The 25,322-nt window shown below is 55.9% G+C and overlaps 3 protein-coding genes across 14 annotated transcripts in view; 1 reads left to right on the forward strand and 2 right to left on the reverse strand.

The window, feature by feature from the left end:
* The first annotated feature begins 4,627 nt into the window (after positions 1-4,627).
* Positions 4,628-6,150, forward strand: PSMB11 (proteasome subunit beta 11). The gene has a single exon (XM_072837710.1). The coding sequence runs from the start codon at positions 4,924-4,926 to the stop codon at positions 5,770-5,772; it is 849 nt and encodes a 282-aa protein (XP_072693811.1). The 5' UTR covers positions 4,628-4,923; the 3' UTR covers positions 5,773-6,150.
* Positions 6,151-9,092: 2,942 nt separating this feature from the next.
* On the reverse strand, positions 9,093-19,250 carry CDH24 (cadherin 24). 4 transcript variants are annotated; one of them, XM_072837891.1, is made up of 14 exons: positions 19,095-19,231; positions 18,417-18,481; positions 17,280-17,584; positions 16,794-17,088; positions 16,520-16,639; positions 16,279-16,446; positions 15,935-16,122; positions 15,288-15,541; positions 14,198-14,334; positions 11,810-11,931; positions 11,620-11,731; positions 11,115-11,363; positions 9,510-10,541; positions 9,093-9,399 (listed from the first exon to the last, which is right to left on the reverse strand). In XM_072837891.1, the coding sequence occupies exons 3-13, from the start codon at positions 17,478-17,480 to the stop codon at positions 10,042-10,044; spliced, it is 2,346 nt and encodes a 781-aa protein (XP_072693992.1). In that variant the 5' UTR covers positions 17,481-17,584; positions 18,417-18,481; positions 19,095-19,231; the 3' UTR covers positions 9,093-9,399; positions 9,510-10,041. The 4 variants fall into 4 exon arrangements, with proteins under 4 accessions (XP_072693992.1, XP_072693994.1, XP_072693991.1 ...); XM_072837893.1 differs by lacking the exon at positions 18,417-18,481 and having other exon boundaries at positions 16,794-16,974; positions 19,095-19,250; XM_072837890.1 differs by lacking the exon at positions 18,417-18,481 and having other exon boundaries at positions 19,095-19,250.
* Positions 19,251-20,114: 864 nt separating this feature from the next.
* ACIN1 (apoptotic chromatin condensation inducer 1) overlaps positions 20,115-25,322 on the reverse strand; it is a 34,985-nt gene continuing 29,777 nt past the window's right edge. For 5 of the 9 annotated variants that reach the window (XM_072837901.1, XM_072837897.1, XM_072837903.1 and 2 more), the window contains 9 exons: positions 24,973-25,106; positions 24,723-24,875; positions 24,065-24,206; positions 23,391-23,536; positions 22,882-22,989; positions 22,636-22,743; positions 22,069-22,393; positions 21,857-21,957; positions 20,115-21,049 (listed from right to left, as the gene is read on the reverse strand). In XM_072837901.1, the coding sequence (XP_072694002.1) occupies positions 20,723-21,049; positions 21,857-21,957; positions 22,069-22,393; positions 22,636-22,743; positions 22,882-22,989; positions 23,391-23,536; positions 24,065-24,206; positions 24,723-24,875; positions 24,973-25,106 (1,544 nt within the window). In that variant the 3' untranslated portion in view covers positions 20,115-20,722. The remainder of the gene's footprint in view (positions 21,050-21,856; positions 21,958-22,068; positions 22,394-22,635; positions 22,744-22,881; positions 22,990-23,390; positions 23,537-24,064; positions 24,207-24,722; positions 24,876-24,972; positions 25,107-25,322) is intronic. The other 4 variants (XM_072837900.1, XM_072837898.1, XM_072837899.1 and 1 more) reach the window with 4 other exon arrangements.

Raw genomic sequence — 25,322 nt, forward strand, 5'->3', positions numbered from 1 at the left:
TCTTTGAGAAGGGCGTGACTAGTTGAAAATTCTTTCAGAATCTTTAACTCCAAGTCGTCTCCGCCCTGCCTGGTGTCCAAGCAATACTTTACATCTGTGCGGCTTTAGCATCCTATTAACGCAACTGAAGTTGGCATTTTGTTTAAGGGCACCATGTAATACTCGGTAAAATAATGATGTACTTTGAGGCCACTGTCCTGTGAAGTTAGTTAAAACTACAGTATTTTGTGGTAAAAAATTGCAACAAGATAAAAGTGTATGCTGCGTCTTGTTTGATCGCCACACTACTCAAATTCTGGAACATAACCAATTTTTAAGATTTAATATTCTCTTTACTCCCACACTGTGGTGAAAATTCTAATAAGTAATGTATTGCCTAAAAGGCAGACGAATAAAGAAGGAAACGTATGGGAATCAGTTAATCCACAAACTAGGTTCTCAACTCAGCTCTGACTAACAGAGTCAATACTCATTTACCATCTCAGAGCCTAGAGGAGGGTTGATGCTTCATAAAGATGTACCAAGAGGTTCTCTAACTTAAGCTTGCTAAGACAAGCTCTTTATTAATACAGGAATGTAGTATATATATCATTGTCTCTCCCTTTCTCCACCCATCTTCATTTTTCAACCCTTTTAGGACCCATAACAAACAAGGAAGTGGACAAACGTATGAAATGTTATGTCCTGCTTTAAGGTTCTATAAAGTCAGTGTCTGGCCTTCCTTGTTGGATTTCAGCAGCAACATCCATCAATATCTAAATTCCACTTTCCTCTGATGCCCAACTCAGCCCCTCCTCTTCCCCAGCAGACTCTGCATATGTTGTATTTTTAATGCTGAAATTTGGCAACCTTTTCCAAGCCCAACCATCAGAATGTAATGACGCAGAAGATCTTTATCTGCGTCTCACACTTGGATGGTGTGGAAAATGCAGAGTGCCTTTGTTTATAGAGCAGGTATTATTTTATGGTCCCCCCTGCAATGCAACTAGTCCTCCTTCTGAATTTTCTCTGTGGTTCATTCACACTGCTACTAATAGCATTTATACCTTTCTTTTTTTCTTTAAGATTTCATTTATTTATTCATGAGAGACACAGGCAGAGGGAGAAGCAGGCTCCATGCAGGGAGCCAGATGCGGGGCTTGATCCTGGGACCCCAGGATCACACCCTGAGCCGAAGGCAGACGCTCAACCACTGAGCCACTGAGGCATCCCATTTGTTTTTTTTTTTTTGTTTTTTTGTTTTTTTTTGAGGCATCCCATTTGTATCTTTCTTAAGACGCTTTCACATTTTGCCTGGCTGTAAGTGTACATTTGTCTCCTACTTGATTATGAGTTTCTAAAGACAGGTATTTTTCTACTATTCATCTTTGTGCCCACTGTATACTTAGTAAATGCTTGCCAAGTGAATCCATGAGAGGATGACAACAATGTTCTTCCAGTTGCAGAGATTTGAAGTTTTGGCCATCTTTGACAACTCCTCTTCTTTTCTATCACATTCAGTAAGTTGCCAACTCCTGTTGATTCTTCCTCTATAATGCTTCTGACGTTCTTTTTCATTGCAACTGATACCACCTTTGACTTCTTATTTCCTACTCCTGAATTACTGAAATATTTTCCTGATTTTCTGGGCTCAAACTGTACTCTCTAATTTATTTTGCACAGCACCCTAAAACACCCTCTCAATCTTATCACATGCCTGCTTTAAAATGTTCTGTAAAATTCAGCTCCTCAGCATAGCATTCAAGGCCTTCCTTAATCTGTTTCCAACTTACCTTGTATTAGTTCTCTAGATAGATAGATATATGTATATCATCTATCTATACGTATTGTATCTGTATATATAGATATACGTCAGACAGAGAAAGAAAAATACTATATGATCTTACTTACATGTCAAAACTAACAAAGCTAAACTCCATAGAAACAGGGAGGAGATCGGTAGTTACTGGGGGTTGTGGAGTAGGGGAGCTGGGGAAATGCTGGTCAAAGGGTACATACACACTTCCAGTTACAGGAAGAATAAGTTCTGGGAATCTAATGTGTAGCATTGTGATCCAATAGCTAATGATGCTCTATTGTATATTTGAAAGTTGCTAAGAGAGCAGATTTTAGATGTTACCACTACCACCACAAAAACGGTTAATTATGTAAAGTGAAGGTTAACTAACCTTATTGTGGTAAACATTTTGCAATATATGCATGTATCAAATCATCACAGTGTATACCTTAAACTTTCACAATGTCATATTTCCATTTTATCTCAATAAAGTGGGCGTGGTGGGGGAATGATCAGTGTTGTGGTTCAGAGGTAAGAGAGGAGATCAGTATAGCTTGGGGTGAGGTGGGGAGACCAGAAAAGCCTTGCTAAGGAGGTGTGGATTCATATCCCTAAATACCACTTGGGTCCCATCGTCCCTCAAACCAACAGCCGCCCCTTCTCTCAGACCATCCTCAGGAAGCGTTTTCAGAATAGATGGCACTTAAGCCAGGCTTTGTAGGACAGGATTCAAACAGATGAAGGAGAGAGGCACCTGGCTGGCTCAGTCGGTAGAATGTGTGACTTTTGATCTTGGAGCTGTAAGTTCGAATCCCACATTGTATGTAGAGATTACTTCAAAATAAAATCTTTAAAAAAATATAGATGAAAGAAATACATGAAGGGGAGGTGTGTGAGATGTGTTAGGAATAGTGTGAAAAGAGGTTGTGGTGGGTGGATCAGGATTGGAGTATATGGGCCTTAAATGTCAGCCTGGGAAGAAGGTGGTTTGGGTTTAATCTTGTAGCCCTTCAAGGTTTTTTAGTAGAGGACACGGGATTTGAATGATACCTTAGGAAAACATGTCAGATAAGATTAGAGGGGAGTCTAGGGGGTGGCCAACTAGAAGGCCATTCAACTGTCCAGATCTGACTTGAGAATGGTTTGACCTAGGGAGATGACAATCCATCCATTAACATAGCATCTAAGGCTTAGTCTTTAAAAACAGGAGACATACTTATCTCTCCAATAAGATTCCCGTGTGGTCCTGTGCAAAAGAAGGGAGAAAGACTGGTTGGACTTTAGTGTGACCTCCTGGTTTCTCCAGTCTTCCCATGACATATTTGCATTTGCCCTTAGTACTGACTCTATTGTGCCACCATCACGGTGTCTGGAGGGTCTAGGCTCTCTCCCTTGTGTATGAGTCTGTTGGACTAAACCAGTTCCCACCGCACCCCTCTGAGCTACAGCATTTAGTAAAATATACTCCAGATGGTGCCAGAAAGTAGTTGCAGCTTGTCACTAGGCCCCAGTCTACTTTATCTTTCTGAAGGGCCAGCTGTCAGGGTCTACTAACCCCACCCCTTGGCCCGCCCCTGGTTGATGCAAGACTTAGACTCAGTATTATGGGGACAAGGTCAGTTGTTTCTCTTGCCTTGGAACTACAAACAGCTTTCTTGCTAATGTGAACTACTGGGCAGAAGGGGTAGGGCCAGGCCATTAGATACTTTTGGCCACATCCTCAGAACTTTCACACAAACAGAGATGAGAGGAGCTATACTTCCAGAGAACTGTCAGGAATGCTGTCTTCATGCAGATGGAAGTTCATATGCACCTCAAAAGCAGAAAGAGAGCTCCACTTTCTAGTTTCCTGCACTCTGGTTCCTCTATACTCTGCCTTTCTGGAAGGTATTTGATCTCCCCTCCTCCTCATAAAAGATTCTCTTGCTCTTTTTTTTTTTTTAAGATTTTATTTATTTATTTATTTATTCATGAGAGACAGAGAGAGAGAGAGAGAGAGAGAGAGAGAGAGATAGGCAGAGAGAGAAGCAGACTCCATGCAGGAGCCCGATGTGGGACTTGATCCCAGGACTCCAGGATCATGCCCTGGGCCAAAGGCAGACAGTCAACCGCTGAGCCACCCAGGTGTCCCTCTCTTGCTCTTTTGTCCTGGTCTCTAAGTCCATTTCTTTTCCCCCACCTGACTAGAAAGTGAAAGTGTGAGCTGAGCATTATAGTGTCCTGGCCCCAAACTCCTAAAGAGAAAAACCAAGCTCAAAGGCTCCTTCCTTGAAGTGTCCACAGCACTTTTTAAAATATTTTATTTATTTATTTATTTATTTATTTATTTATTTATTTATTTATTTATTTATTTAGAGAGCACATTGGCCAGGGGAGGGGCAGAGGGAGAAGGAGAGAGAGAATCTCAAGCAGACTCTACACCGAGTGTAGAGCCTGTGTAGGGCTCTATCTCACAACCTTGAGATCATGACCTGAGCCAAAATCAAGAATTGGACACTTAATTGACCGAGCTACCCACGTATTCTGTTTTTTTTTTTTTTTTTAAAGTAATCTCTATGCCCAACATGGGGCTTGGACTCACAACCCTGAGACCAAGAGTTGCATGCTTTCCTCACTAAGCCAGCCAGGCGCTCCTCATAGCACTCTATTCTGATTGCATTATAGCACCAACTTTTCTTCACCTCCTGGGAACTCTTTCAGGGCAGACACAGAGCCTTATTTGTCTTTGTATGCCCAATACCCCCCATAGGAGAAACAAGGGGGACCTAGCTGTGCTCCTTCCACTCAAGCCTCCTTTCCTTTGAGGTTACCCTGGCCCTCACTCCACTCCACCTGCTTGGAGGATGACAGACAGGAGACTCCGTGGGTGACGCTCAGGTGGGTCACGAGCAGCGTCTTCCCAGCAGTGGAGATTCACTGGCCTTGTCCTTTCACCTGTCAGCAGTCCTCCGTAGAGGAGGAGTCTGCTCCTCAGAGCCAGTCCCGAAGCCTGACTTGGGGGTAGCGAGGAGTGAAGCCACAGATCATGTGCCTTCCTCGCAGGTTCTGGCTGCGGCCCAACTTCCCCTTAGCGTCTCTTCTCCCTCACCGGGCTTCAGCCCCCAGATCTCTGCCTTCCTCCTCCCAGCCATCACTCAGCCCCAGGGATGGCTCTGCAGGACGTATGCAAGTGGCAGGCCCCCGACACCCAGGGGCTATCGCCTCACCTGCCTCCAGCCGGTGGCTGGTCCGTGCCCCTGGGCTGTGACCCTCAAACCTTCCTGCGGCTGCACGGCCCCAGGCTGGCCCACGGCACTACCACGTTGGCCTTCCGCTTCCGGCACGGAGTCATCGCCGCCGCTGACACGCGTTCCTCCTGCGGCAACTACGTGGCGTGTCCGGCCTCACGAAAGATCATCCCCGTGCACCAGCACCTCCTGGGCACCACCTCCGGCACCTCGGCCGACTGCGCCGCCTGGTACCGCGTGCTGCGGCGGGAGCTGCGGCTGCGGGCGCTGAGGGAGGGCCGGCTGCCCAGCGTGGCCGGCGCCGCCAGGCTCCTGTCCGCCATGATGTCTTGCTACCGGGGCCTGGATCTGTGCGTGGCCACGGCCCTGTGCGGCTGGGACCGCTCTGGGCCTGCGCTCTTCTACGTGTGCAGCGACGGCACCCGCCTGCCGGGGAACGTCTTCTCGGTGGGCTCTGGGTCTCCGTACGCCTACGGCGTGCTGGACCGCGGCTACCGCTACGACCTGAGCCCCCAGGAGGCCTACGCCCTGGCCCGGCGCGCCGTGGCCCACGCCACCCACCGCGACGCCTACTCCGGGGGTTCCGTAGACCTTTTCCACGTGCGGGAGGACGGATGGGAGTATGTGTCACGCGACGACGCCTGCGTGCTCTACTCGGAACTGCAGAAGCTTCCGGAGCCGGAGGGGGCGGCGGCGGAGGAGGGCCACGCTGAGCCTGCCACCCTGCGCGGAGACTCCAGGATGCCCGCGGGGACTGAGATGCTGTGAGAAGCCGCGACCTGGGGCTGGGGGCTGGGCACCAGGGGAGCCGCCTCACAGCATCTGGCCCCGGCTGTCCCCAGCCGCGTCCCGAGTCCCCATCCCTTCCTGCCTCCCAGCGCTGCCGACGGCTTGGGCCAGCGTGTTCCTCCGGGTGCCCAGCCTCCTTCCCACCACCACGTTCCCCCCTCAGCGGACCCTCCCCACGGGCCGCGGCCCACCACACACGTGGGGCTCGCCGCGAGGCCCTCCTCACCACCTTCTGTGCTTCCCATTCCCATTCCCATTCCCATTCCGGTGCTCACCTATGCTTGTCTTTGTCACTTTGTCGCTTTGGTCAGGGTAGTTGGGAGTGGAAGAAGGTGGGGCGGGTGCCCAGGCTCTGGTGGGGAGTGGGGGGAGGGGGAGAGGGGCGGGGGGCAGGGCAGCGTGGACGCGTGGTGGGTGGCAAGGGGCTTGCTTCTCCGGGCTGCTCTTCCCTCGGCCTCCCCCCCTGCCCTCAAGGGACTCTAGTGACTACAATCCCAGCTCCTTCAGAATGCCCTTCTCATGAGGGCTCTGAGGTAAAAATGATCCTTGCTTTACCGAAGAGGAAACAGGTTCAAAGGCTTATGTGACTTGCCTGGGGTCGCACAGTAAGTGGCAGAGAGGAGGCTTAGAGCTCGGCCTTCCTCTCCAGAGCTGCGCTCCTTTAGCACAGCCTGGCCTTCTCCGTCCTCTTTCTCGCCTTCCTTCTCTGCCCAGGGCTCTGCAGGCACCTGGGAGTGAGGTGGGGGAGAAAACAGCCAGGCCAAACCCCTGCTGAGTGAGGCCCCAGGTCCGCAGGCTGCGGCCCCCACTACCCCCAGGGCCTGGAGCCAAGGCCACAGCCCGAGGGAGCTCAGTTCAGGTCTTCAGGCTTGTCACTGTGGCTGCCAGACTTCTTTTCCTCTTTCCCCTTCTTCCTTTCTTCCCTTTTGCCGCCTTTCCAGCCTTTCCTTCCTGCCCCTCCCTCTGGGGAATGAAGAAAAGAGGGAGGTGGGCAGCCCCAGTGGCTCAGCCGTTTACTGCCGCCTTCAGCCCAGGGCCTGATCCTGGAGACTCAGGATCGAGTCCCACGTCAGCTCCGTGCGCATGGAGCCTGCTTCTCCCTCTGCCTGTGTCTCTGCCTCTCTCTCTCTGTGTCTCTCATGAATAAATAAATAAAATCTTTTAAAAAAAAGAAAAGCGAAGAGGGAGGTGGCCGTGCCAGACAGAACTATTGGGCTGGCGCATCCTCTCCCGCCCTTCCTGCCCGTCCCCAGCTCCCATGGAAGCCCTGACTGGGCAATGCCTGTGCCCAGTTCCAGGAGGGACGCCTTCCCTGCCCTGCCCTTCTCCAGGCAAAGCCCAAGGCGGGGTGGGGTGGGAAGCACAGTCAACCAAGACATAGAACTGGCTGGGAGGAAGGTTGCTGAACCTTCTTTCTCTCAATCGGCTCCTGCCAAACTTCCAGGCCCAAGATTACCAGTCCCCTTCCTCCCTCCCCGCTGCACACCCCTCCTCTCAGCCTCCAGCCCACCTCTGAGCCCCAAGCTCTAACACTGCACTTCCTGCTAGGAATTCCTCCAGCTGGAGCTGGCCAGACAGAGGACACCCTCAGGCTCTGGCCTTCGGGGCATGATTAAGAGGAGGGAAGAAAGGCCAGGGAGTCTCAGGAAAGAAAGCACTGGAGGCAGAGGGAGGAGGAGTGGCTGACAGGTGCTTCATACAGGAGGGCTGGCATTCGGGGCAGGGTCCAGGAATCTGGTCAGGGTTCAAGTACGGGATTGACTCAGGCATAAGAGGGTGCATACATACAAGCACAGAGTTGTATGAGGGTCTGTGTCCTGGTGGCAGTGAGTGACCCTGTAGCTCTGTGTGCACCCAGATGTGGTAGGTGTCCAGGGAGGAGACAGGAAACAGACTGGGAGAGAAAGAGTAACACCTGGATAAGGAGAGCAGCCAGGCTCTGATCCGAGAGAAAGCTGGGCCTTGTCACTTATTTTGGAGAAATGGTCGAAAGCAGAGACGAAGTGGGGGCAGAGCTCATCCTGTTCATTCCCCATGGCTGCATCTTCCCACTCCTATCCTAAAGCGCTAGGAACGAGGAAAAGTGGTATGTGCCTGGGGTTGCCACCTGAGCCCTGTCAAAGGCTCTGGAACTGCCTGCAGCTAACTCCCCAGGGATGCTCTGTGCCCTGCACTTCCCCATAACCAGGGTGGGGTAGGGTGGGGTGGGGTGGGGTGGACTGAACCCACAGCGAGGGCAGAATAGGAAGGGAGCTCCTCCTTCTCCTGTCTGCGTGCCCCTCCACTCCCTCTCCTTTCCTTCCACGGTCCTGCCCCCCTCCACTCCCTTTGATACTATCCTTCAAGATGATGAAGTATTTGAGACCAGAGATAAGCCCAGGGCTCTTGCTGATGGGCCCTGTTGTCCCTCCAAATTTAATGGAGTCAGAGTCGGGGCAGACCTCAGGAAAGCTGGTAGGGAGGTGGGGAGAGAAGGTGAGGGCAGCATCCCATGCCCCTGCATGCCTTGCCACCTGGGAGCAACCCATGGGTCAGTCTCTCCCTTTTCTCCACTTATTCCCAAAGGCTTGATGCAGATGTTGGGGTGAGGCCAAAGGGGCAGAGAGTTTGCCCATCCTGCCCTGAACTGGAAAACCCTGTCCTTCTGACACCATGCCTGGGGTGTTGGCTTCTAATCGGCTCCTTCACCAGGGACAGCTGGTCTGCTCTTGCACAGGCCTTTGGCCAGTCAGGGGTCCAGTTCCACTCTAAACAGTAAATGCCAATCCAGCCCTAGGGCAGGGGTCCTGTTCTCCTGCTATCTGGTTGCCCTAACCAAACAGGCATGGAAAGTGTGAGAGAAGGCCTCTTCCCACTGGAGTAGCTTCCCCAGAGTGGCAGCACCCTACACTGGAAGGGGAGGGTCATGAGGACCTGTCCTGACCCACGTCCTTGTATCACTGGGAGCCCTGCCTGGAGTTAGGACCTCCCTCCTCTGCTCAGGGAGTGTACACTGAGAAATGATGGCCCTCTGCTCAGCTCCCACCCCAGCTGACTTTGATTGGGCCCCTTGCCCCCTGGATAGCTAGCTTCCCCAGTCCCCTATTGATTTTGAGATCAGTAAGGGATAGGAGAGTTGGCAGTGGGGGTACCAACAACTCCCTGAATGGAGAGGGACATGAATGGACTGCCCCTCTAAGAAGAAGGGAGCCAGAGGGGTTGGGTTGGGCCTCTCCTCCCGCCCTTCAGCACAGTGAAGCTCCGGTGAAGCTCTGTACAGAAACCTGCATGCAGAACTGGAAAGAGGGCTCCAGCTTTAGAAAATAAAGTGTTTGTTTATTATGAAATTAGAGATGGAGGCCCCTCCCCTTCCTCCCTTTTTCCCCTTCCCCAGCTGCCTCCCCCTTTCCTTTCCCACCCCTCCCCCTGGGGCCTGGGAAGCACACAAGACAATGCCCAGAGCTGGGATGCCCAGGGCAGGCCAACAGCCGGGCAGAGCTCCAGGGAGGCGGCCATGTGGGGGGCTGGAGCTCTGGCCCTGGGAGGTGGGCTGGCATCCTCTCTCTGCTGGAGGCCAGTGGAGCCAGGATGAGGCCATGAGTGATGGATGGAACCATGCGGGCAGGTCTGGAAAGACAGGAGAGCCGAGGGTGGGAGGTTGTGAGTGGAGGAGGGCTTTAGGCCATCCCTGTGCCTGCACCCTCTTCTTTCCCCTCTCATCATCTAGAGGCACTGACCTGGGGCCGAACATCCCCCCGCAGGAGGGTGGGCAGCAGTGGCTGGAAGTTTCTCTTGCTTTTGGGATGGACAACAGAAAAAAACTGAAAAAGCCAGTCATAGGGACCCGGAGAGAATGCAGGCAGATGTGGGCAGAAGACAGACACAGAGCATGTGTGTGGGCAAGGGAGACAGAGAGAAGGTGTGTGAGAGATTTAGAATCCGGCAGACGAACACAGAGTCACGGAGAGAGTGGAATCACAGTGAAAGAACGGAGAGATTCAGAGTCGAGCCACACAATCCAGACCTAGACAGGAGAGTGCTACAGAGAGAGACAGATCCTGGAGGGAGACAAACAGACCACTCAGGAGGAGGGAGGTAAGAAGGAGGTTGCCCTGGGGAAGCTGGGAGGAGGGACACAGGCCAGAGGAGGCCTGGGGGGCTCTCCCGCGGGCTGCTGCCGCCTGCCTGGGCCCTGGGGTGGACCGGGGGCTCACTCAGAGGGCCTGTGCGGGCTGCCCCACCACGCAGCAGGCAGGGCCGGGGCGGGTCTCAGGGGGCCGGGGGCTCCTTGGCCCCGTACAGCTCGGCCAGGGTGCGGAAGAGCGGCCCCCAGTCGTCCAGCGGCTCAGCAGGGCCCAGGGCGCCCCCGGCCTCGCTGCAGGAGCCCAGGGAGCTGAGGGAGCCGCAGGAGGAGCCGCGGCCCTCGTAGCCGTACACCTGCACCGAGTCGTAGGGTGGCACGCTGGGGTCGTCGTCCGCTTCACGGAGCCTCAGTGCCAGGAGCTGGGCCACGTCGGCGGGCCCGGGGGGCCTGGGCTGGCGGGGTGCCCGGGCCCGGGGCAGGACGTCGCGGCGTGCTGGTGGCCCGGGGTTCGGCGGGGCCGCCCCGTCGGGGTTCTGCAGGGCGCTGATGTCGAAGGCTTCCGTGTCCTCCTCGCCACCGCCCTCGTCGTCATAGGTGATGATGTTCTCGCGGACGTCCTCCTCCTCCAGCACCATCAGTGCCTCCTGCTTCTGCCTCCGCAGGGCCGCAAAGAGCACTACCAGGGCTGGGGGGGGGGGGGGGGAGGAGGGTGCACATAGGCCTCTGAGCCCACGGGGCTGGGGGCGGGGCGGCCTGCTTCCTTCCCTTCCATCCTGCTCTCAGGTAGAGCAGGTTGAAGACAGAGGACACAGGGAGGCCTAAGGGTGGTGAGACCTGGCTTTGACATCTGGTATACCCTCGTCTGAGTCCTGACTGCACCCCGGACTCCCCGTGTGACTGTGGGCCGTGGCTTCGCTTCTCTGAACCTCTCTGCCCCTTAGAGAGCTTGTGTGGAAAACACGGAAAGAGTCTCCCTCAGGGCTCTTGAAAGGATGAAATGAAATAGCACAAGCGGGGTGCTGGGCATCACACAAGGTCCCGAGTCAGGCTTCAATAAACACTTTTTATGGCTTGTTACTGTCATTGCCGATTGGTAATGTCAGGGAAGTGAGGCTAGAATTTTTCTCTTGGACACACGAGGCAGTGGGAAAATCCTTTAAACCCTAGGGTGGATTTCCCCATTTCCGGGGGCCTGGCTCCTCTCTACATCCCCTACAGGCTTGGACCCCAATCTATGTCCTAAGGTGGCCTGACTTACCAAGCAGGGTGCCCACGCAGGTGATGATGGCAAGCAGGGCCCCAGTGCTGAGCCCTGTGGGTGAGAGCTGAGCCTCGGGCCGGCAGGAGGCCACAGAGCCATCGGGTCGGCAGCGGCACACGCTGATAGTCACTGTGGCAGTGCTGCTCAGGGCCGGCTGCCCCCAGTCCCACAGTTCTATGGGAATCAGATAGGGTGCCTGGCGGGGTGGAGCAGGGCGAGAGGGCAGCAGCAGGCTGGCGGAGCCATCTGTGGGAGAGGGAAGGTATGTGGAAGAGGGCCCCCTTGTGAGACACCTTCCCAGGAGGGTGGGTGTAGCCTAGGGAGACAGCTTCCAATGGGGAAGGTGTGCAAAGAGTAAATGTGTGCAAATCCACTTCTGCCTTCTGTTAGGTGGAGGGAGCCCAGATGTGTGGGAAGGGGTTAGGCAGGTTGGGCCAGAGCGTGGTAGGGGAGGAGAAGAGCAGGGAGGTGGGCAAGGGCACAGTAGTAGGAGGCTACCCACCTTGGTTGTCGCGGACAGTGAAGTTGGCATCGGGGCCCAGAGGACCCTGAAGGGAGACTCGGCTACTGTTGCCCACTTCATCTCTGTCCAGGGCCCGGATGATCTGAATCAGCTGGGAGGAAGAAGAGAGGCCTTGTATGGAGTGGGCAGCTGGAGGTCTTAAGCCAAGCCTTCTGCCTCAGCAGCTCACCTGGCCAGGGGCTGCAGAATCACATACGAAGGTGTCATAGGGCTCAGCCAGCTGGGGAGCGTTGTCATTCTCATCCAGGATCTGGATGGCCACTTGCACACGGGAGACCTGTGTGGAGCTGTCTGAAGCCAGAACATGAACACATGCACCCCCCTCACACAGAGTTTACACACAACACACATGGTGCATGTGCAGGGGTGCCACATGTGGCACACAGCATGTACATGCAACACATGGTATATGCATGCAATATGCAAGCAACAGTGTTGTGCAATGAATGGAACACCACCAAGAGCATGCAACATTCACATAAGAGCTGAGATGTATGCAGTGTGGAACATACATTCAACAGGCATGAAGCACCCATTAGATACATATATAGTAACCCACATGCAGGGCACATGCCTCGTAAATGAAAGGTAGACAGAAGGTGCCATACAGGAGGCACACGGACAGTAGGCCTGAAATAAACACATTCATACCATAGATTCGATGTATACTCAGCATTTAAAACAAATACAACATATATGAAGTGGATGTTCGAGATACCCAGTGCATTTAGTGTCACTCCAGAGTCAAGACAACACATTTTCATACACAGCACTAGTGGGACAGACAGACAGACACAGACACAGACAGACACACACACACACATGCTCCATCAGAGGTCTGGGAGGCTCTGGTATAGCAATGAGTAGGACTAAGAGTCGGCCTTGGGAGCCAGGCCAGCCTGGGTGCCACCGCCATAAACAGGCCCCCTTTTTCCCACAACCCTTCATTAGGTGGCTCCCCATCATTACCCTGACTTGCTCCTCACTGCCAATGCCACCCAAGAAAGAATGGAAAACAGGTATCCCTGCCCACCCTACTGCTCACCTCTCCTGGCTGAACCTCCCAGGTTTGTTAGTCTTCTCCCAGGTGGGGAGAGAGCTGGCTGGCCCTGGGGGAGGGGCTGGGGACCCAGCCCGGGCAAAGGCGGCTGGGTGGGCCCCCCAGCAAGGGCTTCGGGGCTCCCTTCCTTTCCGCAGGAAGGGCCCAGGGCCCGCTAGTTGATATCAGGTTTGCTGGAGTGCAGGATTGGTGGGACGGTGAGAAGGCAAGGAGGGAAACACACACACACACAAGCACGCATGCATGTAGATGGTTGGCTATGTATACCCAGGCAACTACAAACACACTATATACACACACAGGGACATTCACAGCACGGACATGCATGCAACGCCATGTCACGCACAGCCACATGGACATAAACAGAAACCCGTCCACTTAAAATTCTACACATGAGAGGCAAGGTGGTGGAGGAGATAAGGGCTGTGACTCTGCAGCCTCTCAGGATCTGGTGGCTCTGCCCCTTAACGTTGGCGTGACCTTGGGAAGTTAGTTGACTTCACTTTGCCTGAGTTTCCTTGTTTTCAAATGGGGACATAAACATGCCTTCCTCATAAAGTTGTGGTGGTGATTACGTTACTTAGTCCACATTTGGCACTCAGAACAGTACCCGGTACACAATAAGCAATAAATACTCTGTCCACGCACACTGACATACACAAAACAATATATACAACAGCTACGAGTACCTGTCATCACATACAGCTAATTACATGTAAGCACAAATACTCTACTCAGTTGAGACACACGTACGTGTGTATGTGTATTTTCACAAACATGGAATTTCACACTTGCATGTGCACATACATACATACGGCTCTTCAGTGACACACACAGACATCTATGCACACAATGACAGTCCTCGTAGACGGGACACGGGCAGTAATGGTAGGAGACCCTGGGGCGTGAGCAGGACTGATAAGGGTAGGTTCACAGAGGGGATGAAGGTCTCCCTGCCTCCATGGGCCGTGGCCACCCAGAGGCAGCCAAACCAAGCTGCTGGTGACTGGTAGCTGACAGGGGAAGGAACTGGCCCCTCTCTTCTACCTTGAGGGCTCTCTGCATGGCTTCCCTGGGAGGGGCTGCTGGAGCCCCCCCAGTCAGCCTCCAGAGGAGGGGCCCAGCCCTGCCAGGGCTCCTGGCTTCAGCCTGAAGCGGCCAGTGGGCAGGGCAGGGCAGGGTCTGCCAGGGTGCAGCCTGGGGTTTCCTAGGGGTTAGGAGCTATTTGAGGTTAGGTCTATTTCCAGATGGGGCAAGTCAGGTATGGGAGTGAATTTCAAGTCAAGGGAATGTGTAGGCAGATCCTTCGTGCCCAGGCCAGCCCGGCCTCAGAGACTGGGAGGCCTGCCTGGTGGTGATGATCCAGGCTGGGAACCCAGTGCTGTGCCCTGGTGAGGCATGGTGGCAGTGACCGCCTCCCCCCTGCCGGCTCAGGGACAGCTCCTCTGCCAGGTGACTGTGGCCTCCTCCCTCTCCAGGGGGCCCAGGGCTCCTCACCGAGCTCTGTGGCCAACACTGTGAGGTTGTGCCAGACTCGAGCCTCGCGGTCCAGGGGCACCACCGTGCGGAGCGTGCCGGCTTCCGGCTCGATAGAGAAGCAGCGCTCTGGGTCCGAGTGGGGGAGGATGGAGTATCTGGGGAAGATGGAGCGGAGCTGGGGGCTGATCTGGGGGCAGGGCCAAAGCTTCCTGCTACTCCTCCCTCCCTTCTGTTCACCTTGCAGGGCCTCTTGGCTCTTCTGGGCGGAGAGCCTGAACTCTTTGGGTTTAGCCTGCCCCGGGTACCCAGGGCCATAATTCACATTAGGGTCCCCTTAAAAGACAAACCACTTGGAGGAGTCACCAACATTAAACGCCTGTCTTAAGACTCGGGGGGACTGGGTTTCATGGTGGGGGAGAGACAGAAAGAGGTGGAAGGGAGGATAAACAGCCTGTCTTTTTGACTTCTGGGCTCTGTTCTGGGGACCCAGGGACTCCAGTCTTGCTCTGCCTTAGGCCAGCTGTGTGACCTGGGGTGAGTGGTTTAACCCCTGTTTACTTAACTACGAAATGGGAATGACACCAGCACCTGCCTCATTCCTGTGACAGGGAAGCCGAAAGGTGGGAAGAGTGGGCTCCACTCAAGGCAGACAAATCTGGATTCTGGTCCCAGCTCTGCTGCTTACTGACCATGTGACCTTGGGCAAAGAACTTAACCTCTCAGGGATGGGCCTCTAAAACAACTGGGGATGAGCGTGCCTACCTCACAGGGCTGTTGTGAGAACTGAATGTGATCAAGTGGGTGAAATGTGCAGGGCTGAGGGAGTGACCAAGAGTGGCAGCCATCCAGGCACCCAGCAACAGCATCATCAGATGAGCTTGCAATCTGCTTGCCCTGCCACTGGGAGGCACCACGGCCATCTTCCCAGAGGGATGGGTGGAATTGGGTGATGGGAGGAGGGTCCTTCAGGCCTTTCCCAGCCCCCCAGCCCTGCAGGGAGGGAGACCTCTGCCAGGAGGTGAGTGGGATTTTCAGTGAAGGGGGCCCATCCTTTTTCCTTCCCTGAGGCCCGGCCCTTGGCCCTTCCCTGGCCCACACCCCAGCTCACCTGATTGGGCTGGCTGGGGAATCCAGATCGGCCGCTGAGACCTGGCCTACCAGCGTCCCAGGAGCTTTGTTCTCAGGCACTGCCAGGTGATAGGCAGCCTGGGTGAAGGCAGGTGGCTCTGGGGCGTCCTGCACAGCCACATGCACCGAGGCCACATCCTTGAAGGGCCCTCGCCGCAGGTAGGCTGGGTCGATGAGGGTGTTGGTGGCCTCCACACGGAAGGAATAGGAGCGACGGGTCTCGAAGTCTAGGGTCTAAGGGGCAGGGAGTGGGAGGGACTGAGGCACATGGAAAGCCTGGAAGGTGAGAGGTCCCCTCCCCATGCATCCAGTGCTCAGCCCACCTGAGAGGAGAGGTGGGCACTGAGGGCCAGTGGCCGTGGTGGTCAGGGGGAGGCAGGTTACTTAGTCTGTGACACTAGGTCTGTCCCCAGCTCCATCAGAGCCTGGCTACATTTGAAGTCCTGGACCAGTCTCTCCCCCTTGCTGGGCCCCAGTCCCTCATCTGAAAGAGGACGAGATGACCATGATCTCTAATTTCCAATGCAGTGGTCCTGAGTCTGTTCTAGACCGGTCAGGAGTGTGCCTCGTGGGGCAGGAGGCAGGTACGAGCACGCGTGTGCAAGTGTCAGGGGGCAGGGGGCTAACCTTGCGGACAGCGAGGAGCCCATCTCGACCCTGGGAGTCTGTGCTGATGCTGAAGGCTTCAGACCCCTCTCCGTCCAGGATGCTATATGCCATGAGGGCATTGTCCCCCAGGTCTGGGTCCTGGGCCCGCAGCCGGCCCACCAGGGTGCCTGGCCCCGCCGTTTCCACCACAGAGAACTGGTAGAGGCCTTGACGGGGCGCGGGGGGAGGGGAATGACAGGAGACATTGTTAGGTCCCCAGCACTTCCATATCCTGGGGTCTGGCTGGGGGGAGGGCTTCTCCCGAAGATGCAGGGGGTGGGGGTGGTCAAAGGATGGCTCCCCAAGCATCCCTGGCCCCTTACTCTGAGGGAACTTGGGGGGGTTGTCGTTGACGTCGCTGAGGGTGACTGTCACTGTAGTGCTGCCCGACAGCCCCCCCATGTGGCCGCCCATGTCCTTGGCCTGAATCACCACCAAGAACTCCTCCTGGGTCTCCCGGTCCATGTTGGGGACAGCAGTGCGCACCACTCCTGGGGAGACACAACGCATCAGGGGCCACCTGCCCGCATGGCTGCCCCACCCGGCTCCGAGCTCTCTCCTTACCTGTCTGGGGGTCCACAGAGAAGAAGGGCAGTCCATCCAGCACGGTGTACACCAGCTTGGCGCTGTTCCCATAGCTGGGGTCATCGGCATCGTGAGCAGTCACCTGGATCACTGATGTCCCTGTGGAGGATCCCGGCACCCCACTCAGCAGGGGCAGGGCCAGGTGGGAAAGAACAGCACATGAGGGGGACCCAGACACGAGAGCAATGCGGGGAGGAGAGGTGAGGGTGCTCTGGGAGATGGGGCCTGGGACGGTCAGAGTTGGGGTACTCACCGACATTGGACATCTCGGGCACCGTGGCATGGTAGGGCCCGAGGGGAAAGATAGGTGGATTGTCATTAATGTCTTGCACCTTGATGATGAACTCTGATGGGGGCTCCAGAGGCCGGTTTGAGGCTCGGTCCACGGCTTGGGCAAGCAGAACGTACTGTGCCTTCTCCTCCCGGTCCAGGCTCTTGGTGACATGGATATTGCCTGTGGCCTCATCAATCACAAATACAGTGCCTGCCCCCTCCCCGGTCAGCAGGTACTTGGTGCGGCCCTCGCCCCTGTCCACATCCGAGTGCAGCTGTAGGGGTCAGGGAAAAATGGCAGCAGGTTCCAGGCACAGGGACAGGAAGGGTGAAGAGTCTAAGTCTAGGACTGGTGGAGCGTTGGGACTCCTGAGGGACCCAAGGTCATTGAAGAAGTGGTGAAGTTGCAGGGCAGGGCCTAAGGGCCTAGAGAGTCAGGGCAGACTCGGGAAGGGCTGGTCCTTACCTTACCAATGAGGACGGGCTCTGGACCGGCATATTCCTCAATGACAAAGAACTGGTTCCACACCCAGCTCCTCCGGTTCCGCAGCAGTACTGGTCCTGGGCCCCCGTGGGACCCTGCCCAGGCCTGGGCTGGGGCGGCCAAGCGCCCCATGCAGCCCCAGCCACCCAGCCAGGCCAGCAGGAGCCTCACCAGGCCCCACATGTTTGGGCTCCAGCCAGGGCTCTGTTCACTGTGTCTGGGTACTGAGGCATGAGCCGGCTGGGGTAGAAGGGTGGAGGTGCTGGGGCTATCCCATGGATCCACACCTGTAGGGCAGGTAGCTGTTCAGGGTCAAGGAAGCCCTTGACTCTCCCCACCCCCAACCCAAATTAGATGCTGAAGATCAGCCCTCCAGGGAACCAGACACCCCACTGCCTGGAGCCCAGACTGAGACAGAGCACACAATCTGATCCCCCCCCTCCACCCAGGCTCTGCCTATATTCACCTCCAGCCCTACAAGCTGATAAATCTCTAGCCAGTCAACTCTGAGCAGAGAAGCTGGGGAAGAAAACAGGAAGGTGGGATGCCGAGAGGGTATGGAACCCCAGATCCGGCCCCTGTTCTCCCAGGCTGGGTAAGCAGCCAGCTGGGGGGCTGGAGGAGTTGGGGACTCCCAGGAAAAGGGCTGAAGATCCAGGGGCTGGGATTCGAGGAGGTGTGGTCTCAGGGTGTCTGGGGTCAGGCTGAGCTATGATAAGGAGTGCAGCTTAAGACAGGGTGGAGAGCCAGCGAAAGTCCCTCCTCCACAGGGAACCCCACCTCTCCGGGTGCTGCCCCCAGCCCACCCTGCCAGCTGAAGTCCTTGAAGGGGGATTGGGTTCAGGAGGCAGAGTGGGGTGAGGGGGCAGGAGCCTAAAGAAGAAGGGGTAGAGTGGGGGGGGCGGGTGGTGGCAGGGCCAGGAGGCTGGGAGGGGAGAGCAGACTCCAGACTCCCTGTTACTGACGTGAGACCCAGGCTCAGGCACCGTCCAGCACAGACTGAGACAGAATGGCAGCAGGAGACACAAGGAAAGGGACCCCAGGAGGCAGCCCGGGGTCTGACAGGCAGAGAGTCACAGGTAACAGGCTTGGGGGTGCGGGGGTGGGAGGGCTTCCTGCCTGTGATGGGCTGGCGGGGGCAGCGCTGAGCTCCGGGGGTCAGAGCAGGCCTCGGGAACTTCAATCTGGGAGAGGAGGCAAGCCAGGAGGGGCTGCGGGAAGGCGGCTGGGGAGAGGACCCTTCCCACCGCGGTGTCCACCCTCTCCCCCGGGGGGACCCCTCAGGCAGCTGTGCTGCCGCCCCTCCTTCCCTGGAGCAGACACACACCTGCCAGTCCTTGCCCTCCGGGGGGAGAAGAGGGGAAGCCCGAGGGAAGCCGGGGACGGAGCGGGAGGCGGGACGAGGAGAAGGAGGAGAAGGGAAGGGCTGGAGGAGTGGGAAACAGGATAGCAGAACGGGGAGAGGAGGGAGAGCGGAGGGACGGGAAGGAAGGGAGAGCGGGAAAAGGCAAAGAGAAGACGGGAAAGGAAAGGTAGGGGAAGGAGACGGCAAAGGGGAAGAGGAGGTGGAGAAAGACAGGGCGACAGGGAGACGGAAGGGGCAGAGGAGAGGCGAACTGGCGGGGAGGAAAATGGGGAAAGGAGAGAGAGGTGCGAGGGAAGAAGGGAACGAGAGCGCGGGAGAGGGGCCGGCAGCGGGCTCCCCGCCGCGGAGCGCACCGCTCCGAGGACACCCGCAGGCTGCGGGCCCCCTGCTGCCCCTCGGCGGGCCCCCGACCCCGGGGCCGGCGCCCTTACCTGGCAGCGCTGTGGAGCCCAGGCCGGGGGGAGCTTCCCCCCGCCCCCGCCGCCGGTCCCGGGGGCGCAGCCCCGAGCGGATCCGAGCGGGCGCCGCGGCTCCGCTGCAGGTCTGAGCGGCCCCGGCGAGAACAAGGGAGCGAGACGGAGGGGGCGGGGGAAGGAGGCTCCGCCTGCGGAGGAGCGAGGCGGCTCCGCGGCGCGCGGGAGAGCCCAGCCTCCGACCCTCCCCGGCCAGCCCGGGCCCGCGCGGCGGGGGCGGGGGCGGCGCTGCCGGGCCGCCCGGCGCATACAGATGCGGCGCCCCCCCGGCCGGGCCCGCCGCGGCCGGCGGGGCACTCGGGCGGGAGGACGTCCAGGCCCCGGCGCCAGGCGTCTCCCAAGGGCTGGCTGCGGGGAGGGTGCAGCCGGGAGCGCCGAGCGGCCCCGCACGCCCCCCGCAGGGGGCGACGGGCGAGCGCGCGGTGAGGCGGGACTTGGGAGCCGGCTGCGGAGAGGCCCGGCTCCCGCTCCGCTCCGCTCCGCTCCGCTCCGGCGCCGCCTCCGGGGCTGCTGCGAGGCCGGCCGCAAGGCGGCGGCATTTGGGGAGTCCGCGCGGGGCAGCACAGCCGGCCGACCGGGCGGCTAAGGCCGGCACAGGGTCCAGGGGCGTCCGCGGGCTGGGCCCAGGGAGCAGGTCAGGGAGCGAGGCACGACAGCGGCGGGGAGTGGAGCCTTTTGGGGAAGCTCGTTTACAGGCGCCCACTGAGCGAGTGGCTGCCGCCCCCTGGCGGCCGCTGCGGAAGGCGCCTTGAAGGTGGCAGCAGGCGACCAACTGCCTCCAAAGGGGCCCTCCTCTGCCCAGCGCTCTTCCCCGGCCCTCCGCGGCAAGGCGGGCAGGGCCAAGGCGCGCACGGCGGGCGGGAAGTCCGGGCTGCAGGAAGCAGCAGCCTGCCCCGGGAAGCGGCCGAGCGCACGCCTCAGCCTTCCTCTTCAAGTCTCCCCCAGCCAGGCCCCGCCCAAGGAAAGCCAGTCACACAATTTAAAACTAAGTCAGATTTTTATTATTTTCCATAGACCACATCATTTAATAATAAAAAAAATAAAAATAAAAATTGAAAAGGAAAAGGTGGATATAAAGTGGAACCTGTGGGCAGGAGGCAAGGGCTGCAGGACAGAAGAGACTGGGAACTGCAGGGGCCCTGGGACTCAGGAGGAGATGCTGATTCAGCTCATAGGTGACCCAGTCCTGGCCCCGGCTGTTCCCAAGAGGGGGCTGTGAGTACCCAAAGGAGGTGGTGAGCAGGATGGAGGAAAAATGAGAGGTTTGGGGCTCCTGGCTGCTCCCCACCTCTCTGGGCCAACCACCTTCCTCCCTAACCTAGCTCTTTCCTCTCAAACTTAACAATGGGAAATGAGAGGGAGGAGAGGGCTAACTCCCAAGAGATAGGTTATGGGGGTGGGGCTTTGGGGGGAAAGATGGCCACTGCTCCATTTGGTATGTGGGGACAGGTGGCAGCCATACTTCAGCACTGGGTAAATGGTGTGAAAGACCCCTGGTTCTGGGGAGGTGGAGATTGTACCTATCCCTCTGTGGCCTTGAACCCCCCAGGGGCTGATGCCTGCAGCTCTCCCTCGTGTGTTCCCAGCTAGCGGCGCCCACCCCGGTCCCGCACAGGTGTGCTCCGACTCCGGCTCCTGCTGTGGCGCTTGGTTTCTCTGCGGTCTCTCTCCCGGCCTCGCTCCCGGTCCCTCTCCCTATCCCGATCTCGATCACCCCTGTCACGCTCCCTTTCCCTCTCTCTTTCCCTGTCCCTCTCTCGGCTGTGCTCTCGCCGCTTCTCCCGCTCCAGCTGTCGGGTCCGTTCCCGTTCTGCTTCCTTCTCCCGCTCCTTTTGCTCTTCCTCTTCTTGCTCTTTCCGCCGCTTCTCCCGCTCCTTGGCCCGTTCAGCCCGCTCTGCCTCCTTCTGAACAATCTGCAGCAGGCAGCAAGGGCAGAGAACAGGGATCTCAGCCCCACTCATGCCAGTCCTGCTTTGTCTCTGTGTACCCAGACCCTACTCAGGATCACTAGCTCAGGATCACTGCCAGCTTTGCAATTAAGCAGGAAGAGGGGGAAGTGTCAGCAATCACACTGGTCTTTGCTTCAGGGTCCCAACACAAACGTGTTCACCTTTTATACCCACAACAGGCAGTGGCACCATCCAAGCCTGACCTCTGGTACTTCCCTAGCTACCTAGAGGTGAACAAACGACTTTTCTCTTTAGCTGAGTCCATCAACCTCCAATTCCCAAAAGGTCCATTACAAAGAAACTTAATTTTAAAAAGCAAAAAATCTCAGGGGAACTTGGCTGGCTCAGCGGGAAGAGCATGCAACTCTTGATTTTGGGATTATGAGTTCGAGCCCCACATTTGGTGTAGAGATTACTTAATAAAAATTGAAAAAAAAAAAAAAAGTAGAGAAATGAAAGAGAAACTGCTGAGTTTATAAAATGGACTTCTCAGCTAACTGAAATCAACTTCCAAGGATGGCTGGCACAGCCAGCTGCCTAAATATACAACTCCAGTTCCTGTCTTGTGTTGTTTGCACTCTTGGGTCTGGCCTCTCTGTGGCATACTGTCACCTGGTTCTTAAGACTGCCCTTCGGTGATGCTAAGTTTCTTCCCTTACTGTCCTAAGCCAATGCCTGGGCCTACTCATTCCAGTAGTCACATGACTTGCCCCCTACACTGCCATCAAGCCTGGGCCCTGCTCTGAGTGCAGCAGGAGGGTGAGCACTCACCTGGCTGTCAGTCAGTGGGAGCCAGTAGATGCAGGGAGCTGCCTTGGTCTTACGGAAAAGGTCGTCCAGCAGTTTGGCAGGTGGTTCCTCCTGAGCTTTTTCTGAGGTGGAAGCAAAGGAGTCAGTCTTTACGCCCGAAGACCCTGTATCCCATCCCATTTGGGTCCCTTTCCCACCTACTAGCAGGTATGTGTGTCCCCACAGCTAAGTACCTTTCTTCTCACTCTTCTTTTCTTTAGACTTCGCACGTTCCTTGCGGCGGCGGTCACGGGACCGTGATCGGGAGCGGGGCCCTTCTCGAACTTTGTCCCGATCCCATTCACGCTCTGATCGAGTTCGCTCCCGCCGCTCCATTTCCCGTTCCCGCTCTGCCCACTGTTCCCGCACCGCCCGCTCCTGCTCCCGCTGCTCTGCCCGGGGGTGCTGTGGTGGCTGGGCTGGGGGTGGGGGCGGGGGGTGCAGGGGCCGTGGTACCCCCTGCTCCTCTGTCTTAGTTTCAGAGGGACGGTCCACCAAGAGGCCCCGGTGATAATCCAGCTGTGGGTAGAGGAGGGACAAGGACAGTCAGGATGGACAGGAGAACACTCCCACTGAAGGAGCCCAGGTACCAGGGCATATAGATTTTGGAGTCCCATGGTTCAACTAAAGGAACCAAGGGGGTAGGGAGAAGAGGGAGAAGGAATCTCAGTGACTGCAGGTTTGGCCAGGATCTCAGCTGGATTCTAGCAGATAATGGCCTCCCCTGCCCCTCCCCTCCTTCCTTTCCCTAGGTTTCTCACCTCATCTTGCTCAGCATAGTCAGCACAAAGGAATTTGGGATTGGACTGAGGCCATTTGACCCCATGTAGAGCTGTGCGGGTGGCAACTGCTTCCTCTACTGTTGAGTACTGGTGGAGGAAGGGAGAAGGCAGAGGGTCACAACAGGCCTCAATCCCTCCCACTTGCCACAAGGCCCTCAAACCTGCCCACATTGTTACAGAAGGAAATATATGCCACGACCCAGAGAATCAACTTCCTCCCCTCACCGTTACAAAGCAGTGAGATTTGATCTTGTCAATCCAGAAGGCCTCTTCCACCAGAGTTCCTGTCCGGCCCAACAATTCCTTCAGTTGGCCTAAAGTGAAGGGACGCACCTGCCAAGGAAAATGGAGTTTCAGAGTCTTGAAAAAGGCAAGAACAATACCCCTGTAATTAGTCTTCAGATTTCCCCAAGTATATGGTACAGGAGTATAGCCTCAAAGTCTGGGTGCACAGGGGCCAGGAACTCTCACATGGGAATGAGAGAAGAGTGAAGAATAGTAACACTAACTGACACTATGCACCAGGCCCTCTGCAAATTCTCTAGATGACCCTGCACAATGATACTCTGTCCCCATTTTTCAGATGAGGAGACCCGTTGTGAGAGATTAAGCCAGTCACTCAGTAAGTAAATAACTTAACTGGCAGATCTAGGAGTTGAAGTTAAGTAACAGGAATCCAAAGCTCAAACTCTCAAACACTAAACACTGTGCTGTGGGAAGCGACTTTGGCTCACCAAATTGGAGATGTGGACGATGTTACTGATCTTGCCCCGGGGCGGGGAGGGCACCTGAGCAGTTCGGACTGGGTCATCAATTGTAATGGAAACTCCAGACTTTTGCTGGCTAATGGAACGTCGAGTTAAGGTATCTCCTAAAGTCACTATCAAAAAGAGAACACAAGAAACAGTTTTCAGCAGGGAGCAATACTGGCTCTCTTCCCTGTGCCATGCCTCTTATTCCCTAGCATGCAGTCACTCTTCCATCTAGTCTTCCATTTAACTGTGTTCAGCAGCTACAGCGTGCAAGGTACCGTCTAGGCAAAGCTCCTCATTACGGAGCCTCACAGATTTTAACCTAGCTTTCAAGAAGCTTAATAACTAGGAGAGGGAGGTAAAACATACACAAGATACTATAATAAAAAGCAGGAAACATGAAACCCTTTAAAGAGAGGTCCAAGGATGCCCGGGTGGCTCAGCGGTTGAGCATCTGCCTTCAGCCCAGGACCTGATCGTGGAGACCCGGGATCGAGTTCCACATTGGGCTCCCTGCATGGAGCCTGCTTCTCCCTCTGCCTGTGTCTCTGCCTCTCTGTCTTTCATGAATAAATAAATAAAATTAAAAAGAGAGAGAGAGAGAGAGATCCAAATAAAGTGCTATGGGAATACAAGGAGCCACATGCTTCACCTACCTTTCTTTACTTCATGCTCCACAGGTGGGGGCAGAGCCACCTCTACGGACACCTGAGGAGGTATTGGGGGTTCTGCTTCAGGCTCTTTCTCTTCTTCCTCTTCTTCCCTCTGCCCATTCTCCTGACCCTCTGCAGGTACTACCTGTAAGGTATCATATAATGGGCAGAATTCTTAAAACACCAAACTGGCACATGCTTTTCTGCCTCTGGTTTCCTAAGAGAGGGTGGTACAGTCAACCTAGAATGTTCCTTCCGCTCGGGGAAAGATTTCATTCTCCTCCACTGGATCTTGGGATTAATGCCTCAACTTTGCCATGAGGAGAATGAAGGCAAGAGTGGGCAAATCTTTTCTGTATAGGGCAAGATGAGAAATATTTTTAGGCCTTGTGAGTCATACAGTCTCTGTTGCAACTATCCAACACTGACGTTAGAGCACATAAGCAGCCAGAGATAAGAGTAAAGGAGCTGGTATAGCTGTGCTTTCATAAAATTTTCTTTATTAAAGACAACAGGTTGGATTTGGTAGTCTGTTGACCCCTAAAAGGGCAATTAGCCCAACCCTCTGCACAGATGGCAATTTCCTTCCAGGACTCTACCTTAGTTGCCTGCTCTGAGTCTACTGCCCATTCCCCTTACACTGGAGTGGCAAGAGCCTCACCTGGGTGACGGTCCGGCATATCTTCAGCCCCTTGTCATGTGCTCCATCATCACCATTACGTTCTGTCTCATCCTCAGAGATTCGGGAGTCGTCAGCATGAAGATCCACAATAGCCTCCTGCCCCGCCAGGGGTTTGATGTCGGGGATGAGGCTCTGGGACACAGATACCCCCCACCCCGTTACACTGGGCCCGTGTCTATTCCCACCTCAATGTGTCTCATCCTCCCCTCCCTGGCTCCTCCCACCTCACCTTGAGTGATTCGGTGGTGATACTGATGGAGGGTTTCTTCTGTGTGGTGGCTGTGCTGGCTCCCCAACGCCGCTTCCGGCCAGGCTGGCCCCCCTCTGTGTCACTGTTTCCAGCTGGCACCCCCTTGGTAGCTGCTGTCCCCAAGAAATAGGACCGAACAGTTAGATGGTCTTAGGTCCTCTGCTGGTTCACACCATAACACCTACAGATAGACTTCAACTGGAATTTCAGTAAAAGGTTAACTTAGGGATATTGTATTTGGGGACTGGGGAAACCATGCTTCAGAGAGACCAATAAAAGAACTGGAGCCACTTCCTGACCAATAAAAACTAATCAATGAAGGCAATGAG

Source organism: Canis lupus, chromosome 9, assembly GCF_048164855.1.
Source record: "Canis lupus baileyi chromosome 9, mCanLup2.hap1, whole genome shotgun sequence".
Taxonomy (NCBI): Eukaryota; Metazoa; Chordata; class Mammalia; order Carnivora; family Canidae; genus Canis; species Canis lupus.

Excerpts from the sequence above, each read along its gene's own strand:
- PSMB11 (XM_072837710.1), top strand. The coding sequence starts at position 4,924 with ATGGCTCTGCAGGACGTATGCAAGTGGCAGGCCCCCGACACCCAGGGG.
- CDH24 (XM_072837890.1), bottom strand. The coding sequence starts at position 17,480 with ATGTGGGGCCTGGTGAGGCTCCTGCTGGCCTGGCTGGGTGGCTGGGGC. Across the intron at positions 16,447-16,519 it reads CTCTGTGGACCCCCAGACAG|GAGTGGTGCGCACTGCTGTC; the intron begins GTAAGGAGAGAG and ends GTGTCTCCCCAG. Across the intron at positions 11,932-14,197 it reads AGTGTTGGCCACAGAGCTCG|ACAGCTCCACACAGGTCTCC; the intron begins GTGAGGAGCCCT and ends TTCTGGCTTCAG.